Source organism: Amphibalanus amphitrite, unplaced genomic scaffold, assembly GCF_019059575.1.
Source record: "Amphibalanus amphitrite isolate SeventyFive unplaced genomic scaffold, NRLGWU_Aamphi_draft 000139F_arrow, whole genome shotgun sequence".
Taxonomy (NCBI): Eukaryota; Metazoa; Arthropoda; class Thecostraca; order Balanomorpha; family Balanidae; genus Amphibalanus; species Amphibalanus amphitrite.
Window position 1 is genome coordinate 894,658 of NW_024881634.1, and position 23,422 is coordinate 918,079.

The 23,422-nt window shown below is 48.7% G+C and overlaps 1 protein-coding gene across 1 annotated transcript; it reads right to left on the reverse strand.

The window, feature by feature from the left end:
• Positions 1–5,640: 5,640 nt before the first annotated feature.
• On the reverse strand, positions 5,641–22,783 carry LOC122382426 (frizzled-10-like). The gene is made up of 2 exons (XM_043367706.1): positions 22,604–22,783; positions 5,641–7,221 (listed from the first exon to the last, which is right to left on the reverse strand). The coding sequence occupies exons 1-2, from the start codon at positions 22,781–22,783 to the stop codon at positions 5,641–5,643; spliced, it is 1,761 nt and encodes a 586-aa protein (XP_043223641.1).
• Positions 22,784–23,422: the final 639 nt, after the last annotated feature.

A 23,422-nucleotide genomic window follows, 5' to 3' on the forward strand; every position in this document is an offset into this window, starting at 1 on the left:
CTCAGCCCATCTCCAGACTCAGCCCATCTCCTGGCTCACTTACACTCCTGGCTCATTCCATCACCTGGTTGAGCCGGTGTGCCTCTCCCGACCCGCCGCCGGCGGCGGCCGCGGCTCTCAGCCGATCCGGCCGGCTGATGAGATGTGTAATAGGCGCGTTTGACGTACGATCGGAGTGGTGGTGGGCGCCGTTTGCAGATGGCTATCGTTCGCCGGCGGGCCAGCGGCCAGGGTGGTTATTTGCCGTGCATCAGATGCCGGCCATGGGCCGTAATCTAAAGCCCGACCGACTCGGCTCTAGTGATCTTTGCAACAACCACACAACAGATGACAGGCGGGAGAAATAATCACTGCTTTGGTACCCTCAAGATGCAATTGAACTCTGCTTTATCTGTCATGGCAGCCTTCCTAATCGCTGGCATAAAACTGAAGTACTTGGCGAGCGATCATGTAGTACATACGCTGAGCACGGTAATAAATAGATAGAACATGGGAGATGCGGGGATGCGATAGGCAAGCGTTTGGCCGAAGGGTTATGTGCATCGTGAGGCATAAATGCTTCTCAAAGATGAGACGGTTTCAGACGTGGAACAGCTTAACCAAGGCAATTGCATGTATTCAGTGAATAACCATTGACACTCGAGCCATCTCAGACAGACATGTCTGAGCTGAACACCGAACAGGTCTACAAGAGCGTTAGTGTGCTGTGCTCCGTGCTCACTGACCAGTGACCAATGTCCCGCAATCATGTATGCATTATTACGTGCTCCAAGTGGTTATTCCTGTACTTTATATCCCGTGTATTGTGTTCCATTTTCTTGCGCTGCACTTCGTTCTCCATGCTTAAGCGGTGTTCTGTGTTCCCCGTGCTGTATTCCATGCCAATGTGCTGTATTCCGTATTGCGTGTGCTGTGTTCCATGTTGCGTGTGCCATATGCCGTAATCCGTGAGCCATGTTCCGTGTTCCGTGCTCCGCGTTACCGTGCGGCGCACGACCGGCCGTGTCCGGGTCGCTCCGTGCCGATCGGCCGATTTACGGTCTCGCGCCGATCGCCGGCGGCGCCGCCGGCCGGGTCACGGGCCGACGATCGCCGGCGCCTCCCGCCCGCCGCTCATGTGCAGGCTTCTTCAAAGGGCCGGCCGCCGCGACGACGCCAGTCCGGCACGCCTCCAATCCGACTTATGGTGAGCCGATCGGGCCGGCGGCGGCCGCAACGAGCCGATTTTATCGGGTGCCGCCGGTTACAGTCGGGCCACTATTCAAATGAGGCCGAGCCGCATCGTAAACGGACAAATTGCGAGACATTTTGGCCGCAGTTAGCAGGCGATGTTTTATCAGAGCAGAAGTTATTGCCTGTTGGCTGGCTCAGATGTGTGTGAACTGAACGCTGCGCCGGCAATAGATGTGTGGTGCGGTAAAGACCAGCTCTGCAAGCTCGTTGATCGCTGCGGAGATACCACGAGGATAGAAGATTTGCTCAGTTGCACGATCACATTTATTTTGACTCATTCCAAGAGACTAGAGAAACTGCCTTGGTTTTTCTGTATGACGTTCGTTTCCAAGGCTGTTTTCCTAGATTACATGTAAAACAACTTGTCATCTATTAATCAGTTTATTCATCAAATAAATTGAATAAAATATAGGTAAATTATTTTCTCGGTATTCCTACGATTTCACTTTCGTCGTTCCTGCCAGACTACATAAAAAATGTCTGTTAACCCTCGCACGACCAGGCCATTTCTCATAACACGAACGACCAGGGGGGGGGGGTTGTTACGACCCCCCCCCCTAGGCGTTTCGAAACGGAAGGTCGTAGAGCTTAGCGGAAAAAACCAACGGATTGCTCTCAACGAGATCTCGCGATTGGTGGTATATTTTTTGGTCCTAGGTCAACATTTGACCTACTTATGACCGGTCAAAGGTCAAATTTTCCGAAAAAATCAAACTTTTTCAACTTTCCGCGGCGATTGCGGCAAAACGGTAGGAGATATCGACTTGAAACCTTCACTATCGTGTTCCTTGATCAATTCTCTATCGTTTGGTATGTATTTCGTTTCCCTAGCTCTAAAAATGGCGCGTTGGGAGCGCCGGAAGTCGGCAAGGTCACAGTCGGCGGCAGAAATTCGAAAAATCAAAATTTAAATTTTTGAAATCTGATTGTATTTTTGGATTTGGGAGGTCCATTTGCTCCCTATAGAAGCTAATATTGCTGCATATTCCCATTGAGGTGACAAGAATTAGCAAAATAGTGGTTCGGGCGCTTTTCAAAAATAGTACCGGACGCTGTTCCTCTTGTGACGTCATAGCTCCGTGACCTGACCTGACCCGGTCAATTTTCTTGCACCACACGATAGCCAATGCTTGCCCCAACATGCATGGGAAGTTTCATCATGATCCATCAAACAATGTGGGTATCACCGGCAGAAAACCTAGGGATTCGGCGCACACGTTTGGTAACTGTCGGCCGGAGGCTGTACCTCTTATGACGTCATAACTCCGTGACCTGACATGACCCGATCAATTTTTTTCGGCAAAAGATGCGCAAAGGTTGCCCCAGAGGGTATTGAAAATTTCAGCCCGCTACGACAAGCCGTTTAGCGTGCACTTCGAAAAAACCTCAGGGGGGGGGGGGTTGATACAACCCCCCCCCCCTAGGCGTTCTAGGGTTAACTTATCCAATAAATCAAACCGTTTTAATTAAATTTAGATAATCGCACAAATCTAGGTATAACTATATTCCTCAGCTTTTAATCAGCCGTTAAATGAAAGCTGAAAAACGGTTGTAATTAGTTTCATAAATCTACATTGTGGTTAGTTTGATAAGGATATCATCGCATTCATTGCATTGCTGCATTTGTTTTTGCGGGGCTAATACGTGAGTGTGTACTGTGTAATACGTACCTACTTTTCCGCAAATACGTAAGCAGCAAAATATAACAATAAACACTGCGTGTCATCGCTGGGGAATGCGTGATTGTTTCATTTATTTTGCTCAACCGTATCACGCGCGCTCCTCTTTGTTCTAAATTAACTTCATATTTACGCCAAGCCAACATTACACAGCACATGGCACATCAAATAATGCGCCTGTGTGTAGACTGTGCCACCAAGCACGCACGGTGCGTCTTAGATCACCTTCATACGCCTCCACATCTGTCAATAGAGGGCAGGCCAATCGATACGCCTGTATGTAGGCTGTGCCGCAAGACACCCACTGCCTGAAGCCAGCCCAGCGGGCTCTCCCAGCGGGATGGTTGTGCTAAGTGGAGTGTTGTGTTGACTGCGTTGAGCACTGTTGTCAATTGTCATGATAATCTTTTTCGTTATAGCAAGCACATGTTACGATAGATGATACGTTACGGCTTACGCTGAGAGATAGAACACTGCTCCATCGTAACACATCCTGTCCGTTGTCACTTGTCACCGAACTTCATACGGGACCATTTTGTCCTTCCTTCAGATGTCAAGTGGATAAAATAAATACTTTTTTTGCAAACATGTATTTTGATTTAATTGGACAGTTGTGGATTTTGCCATATGCTAGTGTAACCTAAACTTGGGTGTAGGCTATAGGAATACTTAACGTTGCGAAACTTCCTAGAAAGATAGAAGATTAAGACGATATGGCCGACATTGCTCTTTGCTATGTTCCGCATAAGAGAGAGAAGAGAGAGAGAGAGAGAGAGAGAGAGAGAGAGAGAGAGAGAGAGAGAGAGAGAGAGAGAGAGAGAGAGAGAGAGAGAGAGAGAGAGAGAGAGAGAGAGATCTAGAATGATCGTACCGACTGCCGCTGTGTTCGTTGCTTTCGTACATTTAGAGTTTCACTCGCGTGGTAAAGAGCTGCAATGCTATCCAAGGGTGCAATCACATGCTTTCTGAACAGTGAATACGCATCCAGTCTTTACTTAGCTTGTTTGAATGTCTCACGCGTATTTTCTGTTATTTCCTCTTCGATTGTTTTTATTCGGCTGCCCAAATGCCTTCTGACGATAAAGAAGCCTGTCTTTAAACTGATAAAGTAGAAAATATGATAACTCGATTCTAAATAAATCAGTAGTAAGCACAACTCATTGGTTGACATATACATATATTTTACATACAAGACAAACGCAACATCAATATTGAACGTCAAAAAACAAACGGTCAAGGCGTTCAGATCGATCGACGAAAGCACGCAACACATGCGTTCCATTACTTCTGCGCTGTCTACCGGTGCCACATCCACTGATCCAATCATACAAAAAACACAATAACACAATCTACATCCTATACAACCCTTGCATGCAATATTCTACCAAATGGTTTACGTGAAAACACATGCTATAAAGTGACACCCGCGCCGCTCAGTACCAGAAGTACCAGCCTAAGATAAACTAAACGCATCACAACTACTATCACAAGCCACCAATGAAGCTTCTCTCAGTAAATACTGCAAATATTTGTACATATCATAAAAAGGCATGCCGACTCGTACCAGCAACAAAAACAAGGTTACACCACACACGCATACGAGTTTGATTAATCGCAATCACACTACCTATTCATGCTGCACAGTCAGAAAAAGACGATCATAGACGTACTTCTCACTCTACGAGAGTCGAGCTGTCACTAGTTAGGGCCTCAAGCCTGTGCGTCATATCACGAATCGTTTAAAGGTAGTGTGCCACCTTTGAAAGATTTCCCATTTTATTTTTCCTAGGATAAGAAGCTTCTGTTTTTACCTAATATCGCAAAAAAAATCAAAAATGGGCCTGGAATAGTGCCTTTTTCGCCTAAAAGTTTATCGGTTTTTAGATATGTATAACAACTGTAGTGGGCTCACCTGCAAACAGGCGTCGGGCAACAATCGCGAATGCGGCGCACTTGTGACAATAAGCAAAGGTCATTATAGTGTTACGACCATACGACGTACGGGAATGAGTTATCAGCTGTCTAATCGTAGACAACACAATGTCGAGCCTTAAACTGTAAGCCTGTATTGGTATTGTTTCTTTTATTTGGCTGTCGAACATTATTTATGGTTTGAAATATGATTTTATGTAAAATAATTGATATGAAAAAGCCGTCTTATAAGTTATGACCCCATTTCACCACACGCAAGTGGCAGAAATGACAATGATCAGCTGACGCATTTTTCTTGGCCGAAGTCAGAGCGCGCGGCCCGACGCACCACGCGTATTTGGAAATTCCGGCCTCGACGAGCATCAGAAGCCACCTAACAGGCGTGTTCGAAACCGCAGGAGATGATGATGAACGGGTTTATCGAAACTTGATTGGATGAGCATATCGGTAATAGCGATTTCAGTGTGTGCATTTATTGTTCATAGTGGTGTGAAATGTGGTTGGGGTACGACCGACAACCCGTCGGGGCAAATTTCGCACTGGGGTACTCAAAATTTGAAGAATTTAAGACGTTTCCATGAGTTTTGAAGGTATGGATAAGTTCTAAAAATCCGGTTCTCCTTATCTGGGCCATTAACTCCATACGGTCCAAGAAAGCTGGCACACTACCTTTAAGTCAAAGAAGCCAAAGAAAGCGCCGGAGAGTCCGTGCTGTTACAAGCCTCCTCCATGCGAGCCACGCAAGTGACACCTTGGGGTTGGGTGTCAGGTCACAGGTGTCAGTCGAGTGTCGGGTTCAGACGGGTGACACGCGGCGGCCTGTCCCAGGAGCCGGTAGCACCTGCAGGTGGCCGGTCCCGGCGGCAGACGGTCCCCTCCGTCCCGGTAGGTATGCTGCTGTCTTATCGGCGGTCGGTCTGCGGCAGCAGAGCAGGTGACCGAGCCGCGCCCAGCCGGCTGCCGTCTCTGCCGACCAAACCCACGGAGCGCTGGCCACTCCGGCTACCAGAGTAGCGGCCAGTCGCAGCAGCGGCACGGCCACCGGCGCCACAGACACCTCCGGGGGACAGCCGGCCGGCTCCTGGCAGGCGGCAGCGCGTCGCAGTGCCGCCGCCTCCCAGTGCTCCGTCTGCACGGCCTCGTACACCAGACAGGTGAGCGTCAGAGCCGCGGAGACAGCCGTCACCGCCAGGAACACCCCGAGTCGCAGCGCGCTGCTCGCCGCCGTCCCGGCCGGCACCGGCGAGCCGGCAGACTTCTGCAGCTGCCGACGGCTGGCGACCAGCGCAGAGGCCCCCAGCACCAGGCAGCCAGCGCCGGCCAGCAGGGCCAGCGCTAGTGGCAGCGCCAGCAGCGTGAGCAGCGGCAGCGGCCGGCGCGTGACCTGACACAGTGCCGTCAGCTCGTCCGCGCCGATGGTTTGCGCGGTGAGCGCGGCTGCCGCCAGCACAGCCGGCGCGCCCCAGCAGAGCGCGTGCAGCCGCGGGGCTAGGTGACGCAGCGCCTGCCGGCTCCAACCCCTGGCAAATCGGAGGGCCCAAACGGCAGCCAGCGCGGCCCACCACAGCGCCGCTGCCACACCGAAATAGTACCGCACTAGGAAGGTGACGATGCACCCAGCGCTGTCCAGGCCGCCGGAGGCCAGCACGAGACCGCCGTCGGGCGCTGCGTGACAGGCGGCCTTCTCAGCTCCCAGCAGCAGTCGGGTGAGCACTCCCAGTGCGCACAGCGCCTGACACCCGCAGAGGAACACCAGCGGCCGGGCCGGGTACTCGAGCCGCGCCGCGCCCAGCCACACGCTCAGCACCGTGAAAAGGCTGGCGAGCAGGCAGAGCGCCGACCAGGCAGCCAGCCACAACTCCGCCAGACGCTTGTCGGCGCCCGTGAAGAGCAGATTGGCGCCGCAGGCGGATCTGCAGGCGGCCCGCGCGCCGCCGTCGGCCGCGCCGGCCACTCGCAGGTAGCCGGGTGGGCAGGAGGTGTCTGCCGGCGCACCGGGGGCTTCTGTCGGCTGCAGCAGACTGCTCCAGTCCAGGTGAGGGTAGCGGGCCATCAGCCGGCGTCGATCCACTGGAGGGGGAGGTGGTGGGGGCGGCGACGTGTCCTCACCCTCGCCAGTAGGGTACGCCATGCAGAGTCCATCCCGGCGCTCGTGGCCGGCGGCCGGCAGACGGGAACAGTTGAGCATGGCCGGCCAGCCGATACCGAAGGAGCGCAGCAGCGGCAGGCAGCGCGAGCGCACGTCGAAACAGACGGACTGGCAGCTGGGGATGGGAGCGTCCACCATCTCCGAGCACATGGGCGCGAACAGCGAGCACAGGAAGAACTTGAGCCGGCTGCTGCAGTGGGAGTCCACCAGTGGCACGAACTGCTGCAGCTGTCGGCACACGGGACGGGGGAGACGGTGTTGGACAGAGTTCGCCCGCACACACAGTCATACATGAACATTGCCCCTTTCTCAGGTATTTATCGTTTGACCGAAGTTTGTTTGAAGTCGATCACTTCTATACGACGCCGGCTAAGGATAACGTTGAAAATGAAACAGATACTGCCGCTCTTTCATTTTTTTCCCCAATAGTTAAAGCGTTCGTCTCTGTGATAGAAATTCATTGATGTTAATTCATCTGAGTGAAGCTATTTTGCATAGAGTAAGACTTACATATTTGTGATAAAACGCTCAAAATAGATCAATGCAATGCTGGTTTGGAGAAAAATATCGCTCGCATCATGTTTGAACGCATAAACAACATGCACACCGACTACCGAATAATCTCGATGTTCTTTTAAATTCATTTGTAAGTACCAAGGTAGCTCTTGTGAAGCAATTGTTTCAACTAAACAGGGGTCGAAAATGTCTCGAACATACGACCCAGCGGTTGTTGCAAATCAGGTCTGTTTCGGGGGTGCAAATGTATCAAAGTGGATAGTAGTCCAGCGGCATGCGAGAGGAGGCTCGGCGCGACCGCCCGCGACGCACCTCGACGCGCCACTGCGTCCAGCGTCGCTGCCGACGATTCGTTTGGTAGCCGGGGGCGGTAGGATAGGACCAACCAGCGGTGTTCCGGCTGGTCGATAGATGGCGGGACCCAAAGACCCTGCGGCTGCCAGCAGCTGACTGTTTTCCAGCCGGCTCATCACTATTCCGGCACAAACGGAAACCGATACATGGATACAAGATGATACAGAACTTTATTTAAGCTTGCTTATTCCTCGGTTTGAAGAATCTGACATTTATTTTATTTATCGTCCTTAAATATGTTCATTAGTAAATGAAAATCGGCCTATTTATTTTGTATCACATTCTTTAAACGTTAACGATAAAAAGTTTCTAATATTTTCACCACTTTATCAGTTGAATTTGAAAATTTGTGTGGTGAGCATTATCAAAAATCTAGTTTCCAATTTGCAATGTATGTATTTAATCCTTAACACCGTAGCGGTAAAAATACGGTTTCACCCCTAAAATACCCCGCGGCGACCTACTTCAGACTCCAATGGCAGAAGTGAGCGCTCCGATCAGGCTTTGGGTGAACATTTCCTATTTCGGTCGGGCAGAAGCGCGCCATAGCGAGCTGAGGGAATCAGTCCAATGAGTGAGTGTTACCTTTATTTTATATTTTTTGACTTCGTAAATGTACCTATAGGATCGGTCCAATCTACCGATCTCTGTCAATCTAATCAATTTTATCGAGGATCTACCCGCCCCATGACACATGAGTTCATGAAAGGATGTATTCCTTTGCGTTATTGTTTGCATCGAAAATGATGTGTGCATGTCATTTATTCTGCGATTGGAGACTGCCAATTTCTCGTACGTCATGTAATAATTCTGCCCAGTTTTCGGATACAGCCGTTGCATACAAGTGGATGTAGTTGCAAAGCAATGATGTAGTTGCAATGTTTATCCAATGATGTGTCTCACTGCCCTTGGTTTTGATAACGTCATTGCTGTTTCTCTGCACATTTTCTCCAAATCTACGCAGGGAGTCATCTCCCGCCCAGTTTCCACCCAGCCTCGTCTCCGATCGAAAGTAACTGTCCTTGGCCGTGCCTGGTGCCGGTAACGTGTTCCAGATGCGCTCGCCGTCCCTTGGCTCCCACGGAAGCGGCCATATGACCCTCAATAAAACAGCGTGTCGCTGCCGACTCTCAGTGGAACTTGACGACGACGAAAAGGACAATTTTAGGTGCTGAAGCATTAAGCTATGGTAGGTTTTTGACCTTATGTCAATCAAAAACACTTACCTATAACGGATAGTAAGCTATAGAGCAATATGTTCGACTAGAAAAGCCGATATAATAATTTTTGTATCAAAATGAGAAGCTGGGATCCAAAAGTTTGTATCACTCCACGCTTTTTTCGACCCCTGCAACTAAATTAAATGATTCCCTTCTTGGAAGAAGGCCATTCATTGTGTGCAGGAAGACAAGCATGGAGTGCTAATGCTCGGACAATGCGCCCTTGAGGCGCTACTGGTGTATGTACCTAATAGATAGTTTGCCTTGTGAGAAATAGCGCAGCGTTACTGTGTGATGGGTGAACTGCAAACAATCGTGATGCCTATAATTTAGCATGCACTTGCTCGTAAAATTACTGAAATCAGTTGCAGCGTGGAATGGTACGCCAGTTATTGCATACAGGATGTTAGCAATACAGAGCATATATATTTGGTAATATTGGTCTACGAATCACATTACTGTTTTGCACAAAAGTGCTCATTGCATCGTATTACAACCGCTGTGTATGCTCGCTTCACCGCTAAACACTATTCAACTACCATTTCCCGCCATTGATGACCAAAACCACCTCGTATACGGCTCCCTGATGGGTAAATAAGTGGCACCGGCCACCAGTACGCCACTAAAGGTAAACAGCAGGCGTCTGACTGCTCACACCTGCCGTGAGCCCCCCACACGGCGCGCTGCAGCGCTCTCCCTGGCTCCATCCGCACCACGCCATTTACCGTGACTGTCCAAACGGTCCAAACGGACAGCCAGCGCCGCGGGCAATTTCACTGAACAGATAGCGGCAGTCAACGCGCCCGCTCGCACTCAACAACTTCACAAACGAGCCAATGATGGAGAGCCTCGTTGGTTATGCATGAGCGGGGCCGGATCGCGCCGTGCTGGCCTGCTCCAGCCGCGCCGAGCTGCACAGTGCAGTGTGCACACTGCACAGAGACCGGCCGAGCCTCGGGCGCCGCCCCTGGCCGCCGCATGAACGGGCGACCGGCAATTTATGGCTTTGATTCCGAGATTCAGCGATAATGCGCCCGTGATGAGGTGCTAGTTTGTTGGTGACTAGCTCGGCTGCAGCTCAGCTCAGCTCGGCTCACCGTAACGGCGTAACAGACATGAGTCAACATTTCAGTATAGGTATTATATAGAAACAGCCTAAGCGAGTCTATATTACCGATCTTCAACCAGAGCTGCACCTCGGCCTATAGCAGTAAGTCAACATTCAAGTAGGAATAAGTCTGAACGTGTCCTTTATTTATTGTATACAAAAAAAAACAGTAGCATACCTGACCTGACCGTTTATAACAAATTATTTCACTGGACTGACTAGAATTGTCCTAATCATAAAATGCACCGTTACTCCCGTATGCACCCGCATGCATACTGCTCGTAACCGTGATGAAAACTGCCCCAAAAATGCATTGTTTTTCCATTCGTCCGGAATTGAGTAAAAACGCCTTTCAAGAATCAATTGCATTTCGGCTCGATCGCTCACGTGGATGGAGCTGTATTGTCTAAGAAGCAGTCGTATGTTAGCGATCTTCAATCGGCTGAATTGAAAATCGTTTGGATTGTGGACAGAAAGATTATTGCTTAAAGCTGGTTGTGTGTGTCAAAAATACATATAACAATGTGTATGCTATGCTGTATGTACTCGTATATGTATAGTGGACCATGAAAAAGTCAAACGAAACCTGTACACACCAATAATCGAAGTGCGACATTAAGATACTGTGATAATGTCGTGGCGCCTGTCTTCCTGTAATGCTAATAGCATACAATTTTCCCCTTATCATCTGGAAGGGTGGGTGGCCCGAATATTAGCTTATGCCAAAGAGGAATACCTACTTTTTTCCCAAATTAATATAAACCGTTTCATCTTACGCGTCTTTGTCTATGTATTATTTTGCCTTCAGGAATTAAATGATGTGACCGCATTGGTTAACTGGATAATTGTTTGCATTAGCAAACACTCCAAAAGAGATTCATTATATAATAAGAATTTGGCACTGATATATGGAAAAGAATCGTCGGCTTTCTGGAATGATTTCAATAATAACTGCAGTACCTACCTATGGACTTACGAGATGTCGGCCCGTGCCGGGAATATGCATTTAGGGGCAACACGAAGTGCCAACTCAGTTTTGTGATTTTTGCAAAAATGTTTAAGACTCCTCTAAATAAACATGAAGACTATGTGGTAGGCGCATGCCATTTATATGAAACACGCATTTAGTTATCTAAAACGAGTGAAAAACGAGCGCTCTTCGCTTTAAATGTAAATTTGTTTGCCCGATTAGTTGCCATACATGAGAGGAACGCAATCGTAGCGCTAGTGATATAATTGTAAAAACGGCCTAACGGAGGCGATAAATGACAATAGCAATTTACAAATATTGTGCAGTGTTACTTGCAAATGATACATGTCATGGTCTAAAAAAGAAGAAAGTACCTTCTTAAGGTCAAATTTCAACAAACGAGCGTCATTTGAAAAAGGCAAAGCATTATATTATTGCCGAGCAAGCCAGCACAGTGAGCGAGGGATCTGTGGTTTAATTAACGGGAAAATATCAGTATGAGTGACCCAGCTTTACCCGGCCCGGCCCCATTACACTGTTGAGAGGCTTGAAAGCTCGGCAGCCGCTTGACCGAACGACAAGCGGTCTTCGGCATCAGATAGGTATTCCATCTCTTAAATCATGAACTTACTATGTATTTCAGACCCCATGAGACCCCGTTTTTCGGCGATAATTTATTTAATATTTATCCAATTGGCTTCAAATTTTCGCAAAGTACATTTCAGCTCAAGCGCCAATTTCCGCTAATATGGTCTTTTAACAAAATATCAATTGTTAGGGTACTTGTCGTTGCCTCGTAATGTTAAAATCAGCTCCGTAAATCCGTCAGTTGAGTAGAGGCTATCCGTACGTAGGCGTGACGTCACAGGCACGTGACCATTAAGCTCCGCCCTCCCGGCGGACGGAGCGGTGACCTTGGCCGGTCAGTCGGATGCGTGGAGCCGACGGGGCAGTAGCTGCCGGGCCCAAGGCCGTATGCCGGACCGGGGCGGCTCGCATTGGACGTGGCTGCCTTGCGGTTGCCGTTGCAGTAATAACGATACAGCAAATACTAACGCTCGTAATTAGCGCACTAGCCTTCGTTATTGCATTTATCGCAAATTAGCCTACACCATGTCAATCAATAAAGATATGCGTAAGTTACAAGTTCAGTAAGTTCAGGGCTAGTGACTGCATTTTTGCTCGATTGAACGTCATTAAAAAACCGTTGACGTCAATTGACTGTGAACTGATGCAAGACGTCGGTCGGCCTACAAATTTTACGTCAAATTTGTACGTCAAATTTGCAAGACATGATAAACAGTTACACCGTAGCATTTAAGAAATGTGGTTGCAATATGAAATATATCATGCTTATGCGTATACTTGAGATGGATTCATGCGATTGCGGTGCAACATGAACACCTTTAGAACTAACCCATTTTATAATTGGCTAGATTGAGGTCACCGGACTGACTTGACCCCAGGCTTTCGTGTTGAACTGCAAATAATTAAAATACCTGTAAGTAAGTAGCCTACTGCGTCATTATTGGAGGGCTTGAAAAGTTACTTTAGTTTCACAAAAAGACGCGATTTCTTTACTATAGCCTATGGGCTTGTTTCTCTTATTCTGAATTCTGATGTTACATTTCTACCAGTCAGGCGCGGATACAAGGGGGGGGGGCCATGGGGGCCATGGCCCCCCCCCCTTGGCCGATTTTTTTTCAAAAATAAAATAAAAAGTTAAAAAGCTGAAAAGGGGGCCTCCTGAAAATAAAGTGGCCGAAATCCGATGAGTTTTTTTTTAACCTACCCACTTAGTTATTTCTTAGAAGACTAGCTGAGAAGACTTCTTTGTTAGAAGATTGGTAAAGCTTTTCATAACTTGGAGGTCTCTTATACTCACAGAAATGACCACTTTTACAGGGCCTCCTAACCTGCACAGAGGGCCTCCAAGCCTGCACAGATGTCCTAACAAACACAAAATCTCTTAGCCTACACAGAGGCCTCCACTCGCATCCGAACAAAGGGCCTCCTAGCCAACACAGAGGGCCTCCTAACTCACACAGAAGGTCTCCTATCCTGCACAGAGGGACTCCAAGCCTGCACAGATATCCTCTTCGCCAACACAGGACCTCTTAATCTCCACAGAGGGCCTCCACTCGCATCCACACAAAGGGTCTCCAAGTCTGTACTGAGGGCCTGCGCTCGCATCTGCACAGAGGGCCTCCTAGCTATCACAGAGGGCTTCCTAGTTCACATACAAGGCCTCCTAGCAGGGGCGGATCCAGGGGGGGGGGTCGATAGGGACTATAGCGCCCCCCGGGCGACTTTCTCATTTTCTTTTTTTTTTTGCAAAAAAGCATGATAGGAGGCCCCAAAAAATAAAGTGGACGAAATCCAGGCTTAAACTTTTGGGGGTAGGTAGGGCCCCCATCGATGGGGGGCCCCCGATTCGGAATAGCCCCTCCCTTGGCAAAATGCTGGATCCGCCCCTGCTACCAGTACCTATCATGCGCAATAACTCGCACATCACATTTCTGCTCCCTTCTCAACGCTTCCCGAATTACGAACACAGCTCTTAGAGCGATGTCTTAGGTAATCGGAAGTGCTCGCAACTCATCATCCTTACTCCGTTGTTTTCTGCATAGGTATAACAGCGTCTTCAGAAACAGCAATTGACGCAGCCAACCATATCGATATTTTCGAGTAGTGCAGAGGCTTCGCATGTCATGTATGACAAAACAATGGCACGACCTGACCATGAGATAAGCGCCAGAATCTGCATTCTTATGATAGTAGAAAATGACCTTATGCTCATGATACAATGAAATGATATTAAAATAAGTCCAAAAAGTATTATGATAGGTATATTTCGACTTGCGTCGTCTTCAGAATGTACATTTTCGGAATTGTCGACGAGCAAATTCAAATCCTTTCAAAATAGCGTGCAACATTTTTGTGAGATCTCTGGCTAACAAATTACAGTCAGGTCATACCTATAATACATTTTTAACAGCGTATAATACAATGCTCCAATATCACTGAATACTAAATATTGTCAATGTTACACAATACCTAAAAGTAACGCAGGCATATGTTGTTTGTGCAGCACGCCAAACTCGCGAAAATGCAAAACCTATGCAGAGTGATTGACATGATAAGATGCATTCATACACTTAATTACACATGTTTCAGGTGCCTACAACTAAACAAATACACACATCAGAGTTAACATGACACCAGTGTAGAGCTCGCTGAGGTGGTGCACGAGTGAGGGGGGGGGACGCTGTCAATTGCGTCTACCCTAAATCAAATTAGTACAAATGGCGATGAAAGACGCACCTACCAAGTACAAGTTCTTCAGGTGAGACAAATAAAAAGAATGGATAAGCCAATAGAGACATGCTGACAAAAAAGAGGACGGCAGGCCAAGCATTGAACATTGCCTATGTGGGAGTGTAGGGAGGGGGATGGAGAAGGGGCCAGGATGAGGTTTGTGTGTTTAGGCATGGTTTTTGGTTTCTTATTTCAACAGATTCTGCTATTTTCAGATCAGCCACATCTTTACATACTCTCTCTATGCTAATTTTGAATGAGGATGACGATATACTACATGATGGGTGGTTGAGGTTGACATGGTCTCCAAGAGGGGTGTTTTTGGTTTTGTTTTTAGCATCCCGTAGATGCTCATTAAATCTTTCGCGGACTCTCCTTTTTGATTCACCTATGTACACAGCGGGTTTCTCATTACACAGGTTACATGTGATTTTATATACAACATTTTTGGTATGACAGCGGCTACGAAGGCCTGCTTCACAGGTGTGACATCTCTTTGATCCAGCAGGGCACGGAGGACTTTCGAGACCTGACCGTATCATATGCTTGGACACCGTTTTCCCGCTGACCCATGCGACCTGTGCCTTCAGACCAGACGAGCGCACCGCACCGTTCACTCGGCGCGCTAGTGTTTCGTCAATGTACGGGAGCGATATGTAGGTCGTGTCATTTTTGTTACGTCCAGTGGTGTTGTGTGTAACCCAAACAAACTCATACAGAGAACTAAGCACAAGATCATGCACCACACACAGAAAGGTCACAAACACAACACCACTGGACGTAACAAAAATGACACGACCTACATATCGCTCCCGTACATTGACGAAACACTAGCGCGCCGAGTGAACGGTGCGGTGCGCTCGTCTGGTCTGAAGGCACAGGTCGCATGGGTCAGCGGGAAAACGGTGTCCAAGCATATGATACGGTCAGGTCTCGAAAGTCCTCCGTGCCCTGCTGGATCAAAGAGATGTCACACCTGTGAAGCAGGCCTTCGTAGCCGCTGTCATACCAAAAATGTTGTATATAAAATCACATGTAACCTGTGTAATGAGAAACCCGCTGTGTACATAGGTGAATCAAAAAGGAGAGTCCGCGAAAGATTTAATGAGCATCTACGGGATGCTAAAAACAAAACCAAAAACACCCCTCTTGGAGACCATGTCAACCTCAACCACCCATCATGTAGTATATCGTCATCCTCATTCAAAATTAGCATAGAGAGAGTATGTAAAGATGTGGCTGATCTGAAAATAGCAGAATCTGTTGAAATAAGAAACCAAAAGCCATGCCTAAACACACAAACCTCATCCTGGCCCCTTCTCCATCCCCCTCCCTACACTCCCACATAGGCAATGTTCAATGCTTGGCCTGCCGTCCTCTTTTTTGTCAGCATGTCTCTATTGGCTTATCCATTCTTTTTATTTGTCTCACCTGAAGAACTTGTACTTGGTAGGTGCGTCTTTCATCGCCATTTGTACTAATTTGATTTAGGGTAGACGCAGTTGACAGCGTCCCCCCCCCCCCCTCACTCGTGCACCACCTCAGCGAGCTCTACACTGGTGTCATGTTAACTCTGATGTGTGTATTTGTTTAGTTGTAGGCACCTGAAGGCTGAAACATGTGTAATTAAGTGTATGAATGCATCTTATCATGTCAATCACTCTGCATAGGTTTTGCATTTTCGCGAGTTTGGCGTGCTGCACAAACAACATATGCCTGCGTTACTTTTAGGTATTGTGTAACATTGACAATATTTATCCAATTGCTATTCAGTGATATTGGAGCATTGTATTATACGCTGTTAAAAATGTATTATAGGTATGACCTGACAGTAATTTGTTAGCCAGAGATCTCACAAAAATGTTGCACGCTATTTTGAAAGGATTTGAATTTGCTCGTCGACAATTCCGAAAATGTACGTACATTCTGAAGACGACGCAAGTCGAAATATATCATAATACTTTTTGGACTTATTTTAATATCATTTCATTGTATCATGAGCATAAGGTCATTTTCTACTATCATAATATTCATAATTATGCTCAAACTAGCCATAGCTCACCTCCAACGAATCTGCATTCATTCAGATATTCAGATAGTGCATGACTCAGCTCTCTATTGAAGGTTGGTTCTGGGAAGGTTGATATCCTCATTATGATTATTCTTCGTATTCTGAGCTGGATCGGCATGTTAATACACCAAAAAGAGAAGCGGTTACCAACTCCCCCAAATGAAGAGCAAGCTTTCGCTCAGACACTTCCTGTCGATTGCATGTATGTTTCCAGCGCGCGGCCCCCGTGCGACCTCCCTGCGGTGCTGCCGCCGACTGAGCCGGCATAGACCCAGCGCGGTCACGGCCAGTGGGCGGGGTTTAGTCGGGCCCGGCGCAACGTGATTGGCCAGCGCTCCCATCCAATCCGCTGCGGTAGCGAACGAGCCTCTATCCGGGTGCAAAATCTCATTAGCATTACGAGCCTATGACAAGTGCTCTAAATATTGATATTTTGTTAAGAGACCATATTGATGAAAATTGGCGCTTGAGCTGAAATGTCTAATGTCAAAATTTCAAGCCAATTAAACAAAAACTGAAGAAATTATCGCCGAAAAACAGGGTCTCATGGCCCCATGGGGTCTGAAATACATAGTAGTTACTTTTGATCCATGTGGGTTACGACCACTGCACGTGCCACGTGCAAAACGAAGAGGTGTGAAATTTGCAACGATGTAAATAACTCGGCGATATATACCTGGGCCGATCGGACTAAAACTTGGCATGTATGTAGGCACACATCGGACGATTATTCCCATGTGTCTCGGTTGGGGTGCTACTCCACGGTTGGGGTGCTACTTTCTACAGGGTCCGGCATACACTGGCGGATCCAGACTTGCGTTTTGGGGGGGGGGGCCAACTCCTGCAAGTAACCAAACCTAGGGTACCCCCAAATCCTGTTTTCTCATCGGATTTAGGCCACTTATTTTTTCGTCACAGCCCTGAAACGATATTTTTTTAAACTAAAAATAAAAAAATATAGAAATGGTAGCCCACCCAACCCGAGCCTAAAAATTACTTTAAAAACACAGCCGATGATACCCGATTTTAAGGTCCTTGGTCATTGGTTGACCTTCCAGGGCGATGTTTCACGGTCGTGCTGACAGCCGCTGACAGCGCATTCCGCGAGCTAAGGTCAGCCTTCGGTAGTGTTGTGGGTATAGGCTTGTTGATGTCTCCATTGAAACCAAAAGTGCCATCAGCGCTGGCAGCGGCTGGCAGCGTGCCGTGAAACACCGCCCAGGTCAGGTCACAGACCCAAAAGACGGGAAAATCAGGACCTGTCAGAACCTCCTAAGGTAAGGCTGTAATAGGTTTTTTTGTGCTGATCACAAATTTCATGTTAGTTTGGATCATAGATAATGTCTTCATGCGTTTAGACCATGTCGGGGCAGGTCAGGTCAGATCAACCAGTAGGAGTACTTATGGGCGTCCGTATAGCAGGTGTCCACTACCACTGGCAGCTACGTAACATGATACGAAGGCATCAAAACTACTTCGTAAATGTTCAAATGGCTGCAAAATGCTAAATTCAAAATCAGCTAAACGAAACTATCCTAGAAACATGTTAAACTCGGAAAAGTGCACCGAGGTCATCAAAGGTCAATGACCTGACTTGACCGTAAGGTGACATTGGCATCCGCCCTAATGCGTGGGAGCAACATCATATCACATGTTTGAGCGTTTTAAACCACGAAAAGACTATAAAAGCGCGGATAATGTGAGCCGACATACGCCGAATCGCTATTCCGGCCAAACATGGCCTCCAACATGGCCAAACAGTCTCGAGAAATAGGCCACAAGTCAAAGTTCACTTGGGTCAGGGTCATGAAATTTTCAGACTTTGTCACCATGAGGGTACTAAAGTTTCGTCGCGATCGGCTTCATGATACCTTACACGATAACTTCACACGTCGATCGAGAGTTAAAGCATGGATGAAGGAGAACCAGGGGATGAAGGTTCTTTCATCCATGGTTAAAGTGTGCAATAAGAACTTCTTGGGTGAAGACAAGACCAACACTTTTATCAAGCTCACAGATTTTTAATGATACGGTATTTTCTCTCTACCTACTACGCCCTTCTCACATTCATTTTTCTTAAGTGTTTTTGGGGACAAAAAATATATGTTGTTCCCCTTTCAGGCTTGGGGGCATGACCCCGTGGCCCCCCTGGATCCGCTAGGCCGAAACTAACTAGGTCGTTTTCAAACGGTCTGATATTTCAGGTCATAGTTTGCAAACGGCCGGTGTTTTCAGGTAGTTTCATATGGCCTGACTGGGCCAGGCCGTTTGCAAACGGACCGAATTTTCATACGGCCTGTAACATATATTCAGATTTCGACATCTGTCGTAGCATCAAATGCTGATGTGGCGCACTCAAAAGCCGGAATTGGTCCTTGGATGGCGTAAGGACCCTTTTAAGAAATAAGTGACCCGACTGACCCTTAGAGATTGGCCTGAGCTGTGACCGAAATAAGTCTTTTACCGTTTCGCAGGAAGGGACAAAAAGGTCCTTCATATGCTTCTTGTACAATTACGAAACAAAACAAGTTTTTTTTTCAACGAAAACTCAGTGAGTTTTCCTAAAAAAAATTATTGCGCATATTCCGTGAATGAAAAGTTGCCGGGTCATGTCAGGTCAGGCTGCCACAGCAAGTTTGTTAACTTGACAGCTCAATCGATATTTATGCAATAAGACCTTCTCGGGTGACGATAAGACATGACGACACTTTATGAAGGAAGCTAGTAAACCCGGTAGTTTCTCCATAGGCGCGGGAACCGGGGGGAGGGGGCAGTGGTGGCAGCTTGCCCCCCCCCCCAACTCTGGGGCCGTGCGGGCGGTGCCCCCACAACTTTCAGACAGAATACCGCTCCTTTTTGCAAATGTTTTCTTTTTTTGTTGAAAAAGCCAAGGGATGAAAAATAAGTGGCCTAAAACCGGCGAGAAAACTATATTTGGGGGATCCTAGGTTGATCTCTATCATGGTGTGACCTCCCCCCCCCCCCCGTCTAAAAGTAGTTCCCGCGCCCCTGGGTTTCTCTACGCTATTGAATCACGCTGCTGATTCTAGTAAGTATCTACTACACAACCTTCTCACATTAATTTTTCTTCGAGCGTTTTGGGGGGCCAAAAGATCTGTTGGCCCCCTCTTTCAGGCTTTTTGGGCCCATGGCCCCGGTGGCCCCCTTGAATCCGCCAGTGGGGGCGGTGCCCCCACAACTTTCAAACGGAATACCGTCCTTTTTTGCAATTGTTTTCTTTTTTTGTTGATGAAAAAGCCAAGGGATGAAAAATAAGTGGCCTAAAACCGGTGAGAAAACTAGATTTGGGGGGACCCTAGGTTGATCTCTATTATGGTGTGCTCCCCCAGTCTGAAAGTAGTTCCCGCGCCCCTGACTTTCTCTACGCTATTGAATCACGCTGCTGATTCTAGTATCTACTACGCAACCTTCTCACATTAATTTTTCTTCAAGCGTTTTGGGGGGCCAAAAGATATGTTGGCCCCCTCTTTCAGGCTTTTGGGGGGCCATGGCCCCGGTGGCCCCCCTGGATCCGCCAGTGGGGGCGGTGCCCCCACAACTTTCAGACGGAATACCGTCCTTTTTTGCAACTTTTTTTTTGTTGAAAAAGCCAAGGGATGAAAAATAAGTGGCCTAAAACCGGTGAGAAAACTAGATTTGGGGGACCCTAGGTTGATCTCTATTATGGTGTGCTCCCCCAGTCTGAAAGTAGTTCCCGCGCCCCTGACTTTCTCTACGCTATTGAATCACGCTGCTGATTCTAGTAGGTATCTACTACGCAACCTTCTCACATTAATTTTTCTCCAAGCGTTTTGGGGGGGGGGGGGGGCCAAAAGATATGTTGGCCCCCCCCTTTCAGGCTTTTGGGGGGGCCATGGCCCCGGTGGCCACCCCCCCTGGATCCGCCAGTGCCGGCATAAGTTTTGTAAAAAAAATGTGCTAAGTTGCTATAAAGGCAGCGATTCGTTTAGGCATAGTGTATTCCTGCCACCAAAAGGGGTTTGCGCATGAACGCAATTTGGCATGCTGGCAGACAGGTTGTGCGACACAGGCGGGCGACGGCTTGATTTTCGACCATGCCCGTTTGAGCTGTAACGGCAGGGCGCCGAGGCTGGCCACCGGCTTTTGTTTGTCCAGGTCCTGCTGTACGACAGCCCAAAGTCCCTCGATCAGTATTTGGTCCAATCGGTAGCCGGCTAACACCTCCTTCCTTCAGAAGCCCGGCAGGTTCGATTCGCACCACCGTTGGGCCTTGACAGAGCGATGAGCTGGCGCGCCGTCCTGCATGAAAATGCATGTCGACCTGTTATCGACCACGCTTCAACTTAGAACCGAGTCGTTGCAGGGTCTTGTGGTGATGAGCCTCAGAGGGCTCTGCCAATAGCGATTCACGGCCCTGTCTGGAGATGGGATGGCCCTTGTGCGTATGAGCTGCTTGGCAACTTTTGTCACGAACCTGACCCTCTTCCAGGCCTCCTTTTTCAATGCGGTTTCTGTCACGGTCGACATGGTGGGCGAACGCCCGATCTCGGACGATCAGCAACGCTGCCAGCGGCAGAATGCATATCCCACCTGTGCAGCGTCGGACCATAAGCAGGCAGATGTCCCAACTGCTCAGCAATGACACGTTGTGTCAGTTCGGTCTGGAGCATACCGACTGCCTCATGGTCATGCTCATGCTCCCCGAGATAGACATTTCTGACCTTCATTTTGCGACTATGCGGCCTTTCGGACGGACAACCTGTGTGAAACTGGCTCGGTGACCCGTGACCCAAGGTCCGTTCGTGACCTCATGTCCCGTGGCCAAGTACCGTGGGACATGAGGGGTGCAGCGGTTATCCCTTAGGGGTAGGAACGATTAGAACCCTGTAGATGACCGATCGCGCTCAAATTTAGGACACGGTTAGGGGCCATCGAAAAGGGTGCCTTGCAAAAGTCAGTTGGGATCCAGTATGCACGTGTGCTCGTGCAGGGTGCCGCTTCCACATATCAAAGGAACGTCTGGGCCGATTGTGTTCAATTTTGCACACCGCTAGAGACCGATTAACCTATATAGGGTGCCGTGCACAAGTCAGTCAGAAGTACCCCCACGCAGTTCTGTCGCGCAGGGCTTACTGTTGCGCTCGCTCGCTTATGGCCCAAAAGGCGTCTTATTGTTTTTAGAAGCTCAAACGAACGGGACACTCATAACGATAGCCAATCAGACTGTAGGTGGTCATGGGCAGCCTACGTATCAATGCATCTATGAACTAACATCCATACACAATTTACAATTTATATCTTTTAGTGCGTGGATAATTAAATTCCACAGCTGCGGTGAGGTGAATACCAGCAAACATGCCGCTATTTACCATTCGCTGCTCGGCCGGGCCAGTTTTGTTGAAATAGCGTGACCTGGAGCTGTAAGTCTGCACTTGTGAACGTGCTTCGCTGTATGCAGGTCCAGTGCAGCCGACCCATCTCCGTGACCAGACAAATTGAGAAGCAAGTAGTTCCCGAGAGGCAAGTAACTCCCAAAAGGACCGTTTCCCCGAGAGGCAAGTGATCCGGCCTTTTGCACTCTCAGTCTCATCCCCTTGTGACGATAGTCTTACATCTCCAGTAGTGATCCTCAATAGGCAATTGATGCCATCTTTACATGATCGCCGAAAAGTGATTCACAGAGACAGGCCAACCTCTAGTGGTGATGCGATTCACCAGCGTTGATCCCTTAGCTCCTTTCATGGTGATCCCAGCGTTTAATTACTTTTGACCTATTTGAGTGTAACTTGTGAATTTCCTTTCGGCAGCTCGAGTCGCCGTGGCGAGAACAACGTCAGATATTTTTACGCCAACCTTTCTTTTAGATAAGTGTGCATCTTAGTGATTTCGCACGCAATAAGTGCGTTAGACGGTACTCACGGGCTACGCACTAAGCACGTTCATCAGATGAGCACGTATACACATAGCCGATTGAACGTCATCGACCTGAGATGACACTAGTCTCGGGTCCAACAACAACATACTCAGGACTCTGGACTCTGGATGCACACTTTGAATCCGTGCTCACTCACCATGGCTGCCGCCTCCTCCTGCGTCTCGTGCTCCAGCAGGTTGGGCATCCTGGTCACATTGTACGGCATGTCCCGGCACAGGGACACCGTGATCGGCTCACACTTGTGCCGGCGCGGCCCCTCGAGCGCCGAGCAGCCGGCGGCCGACAGAAGCACCAACAGCAAACACAGCGCACCCATCTCTCCTCTCCTCTCAGTGTGACGCGTCCGGCCAGCGCCGCGGCTGCTGCGAGACTGGCCGCCCTCCGCCCGCACCGTGCACCTCACTGCGCCGGGCGAGCGCCCCGGGACGATCGGAGAAGAGGAGGTGCAGAGGGCGCCACTGAGGTGCAGAGGGAGCCACCAGGCACACTAGGGTCGGTAGCTGGAGGGGCGACCGCCAGAGAGCGCCACAGGTACAGAGGGCGCTACGAGCCAGTCCCATCCCACTGTGATATGGCTGGGTCAGCCGAGGGACCACTGTTATAGAGAACGTCATGGGCGAAGAGAACGCTGGAAGGTGCTGGCCGAAGTGTCGTGCCTACAGAGGGCGCTAGTGTAGAGAGGGAGCCACCAGTCACAATTAGAACTTTTCTTGGAGCGGGGAGGACCGAGAGAAGAAGTGTGCAAGCAGCAGGTAGCCATGTAGGTATCAGGTATGCTAAACCTACATATGCATTCAGACAGAATGGCGCTCTTACGGCATTCTTACGGAGTGCCCCACCAAAGCCAGCACCGCCTGGCGACACGCGGTGGTAGTGGGAAATTACATGATCGAACAATTTTATTCAGCCCGCACCAGGACAGTGCGCGGTGGCCCGACGTTGATCGTAACATAGT

Coding starts and splice junctions, on each gene's coding strand:
- LOC122382426 (XM_043367706.1), bottom strand. CDS start 22,783: ATGGGTGCGCTGTGTTTGCTGTTGGTGCTTCTGTCGGCCGCCGGCTGC. Junction 7,222..22,603: donor AGGAGGAGGCGGCAGCCATG/GTGAGTGAGCAC, acceptor GTGTGCCGACAG/CTGCAGCAGTTCGTGCCACT.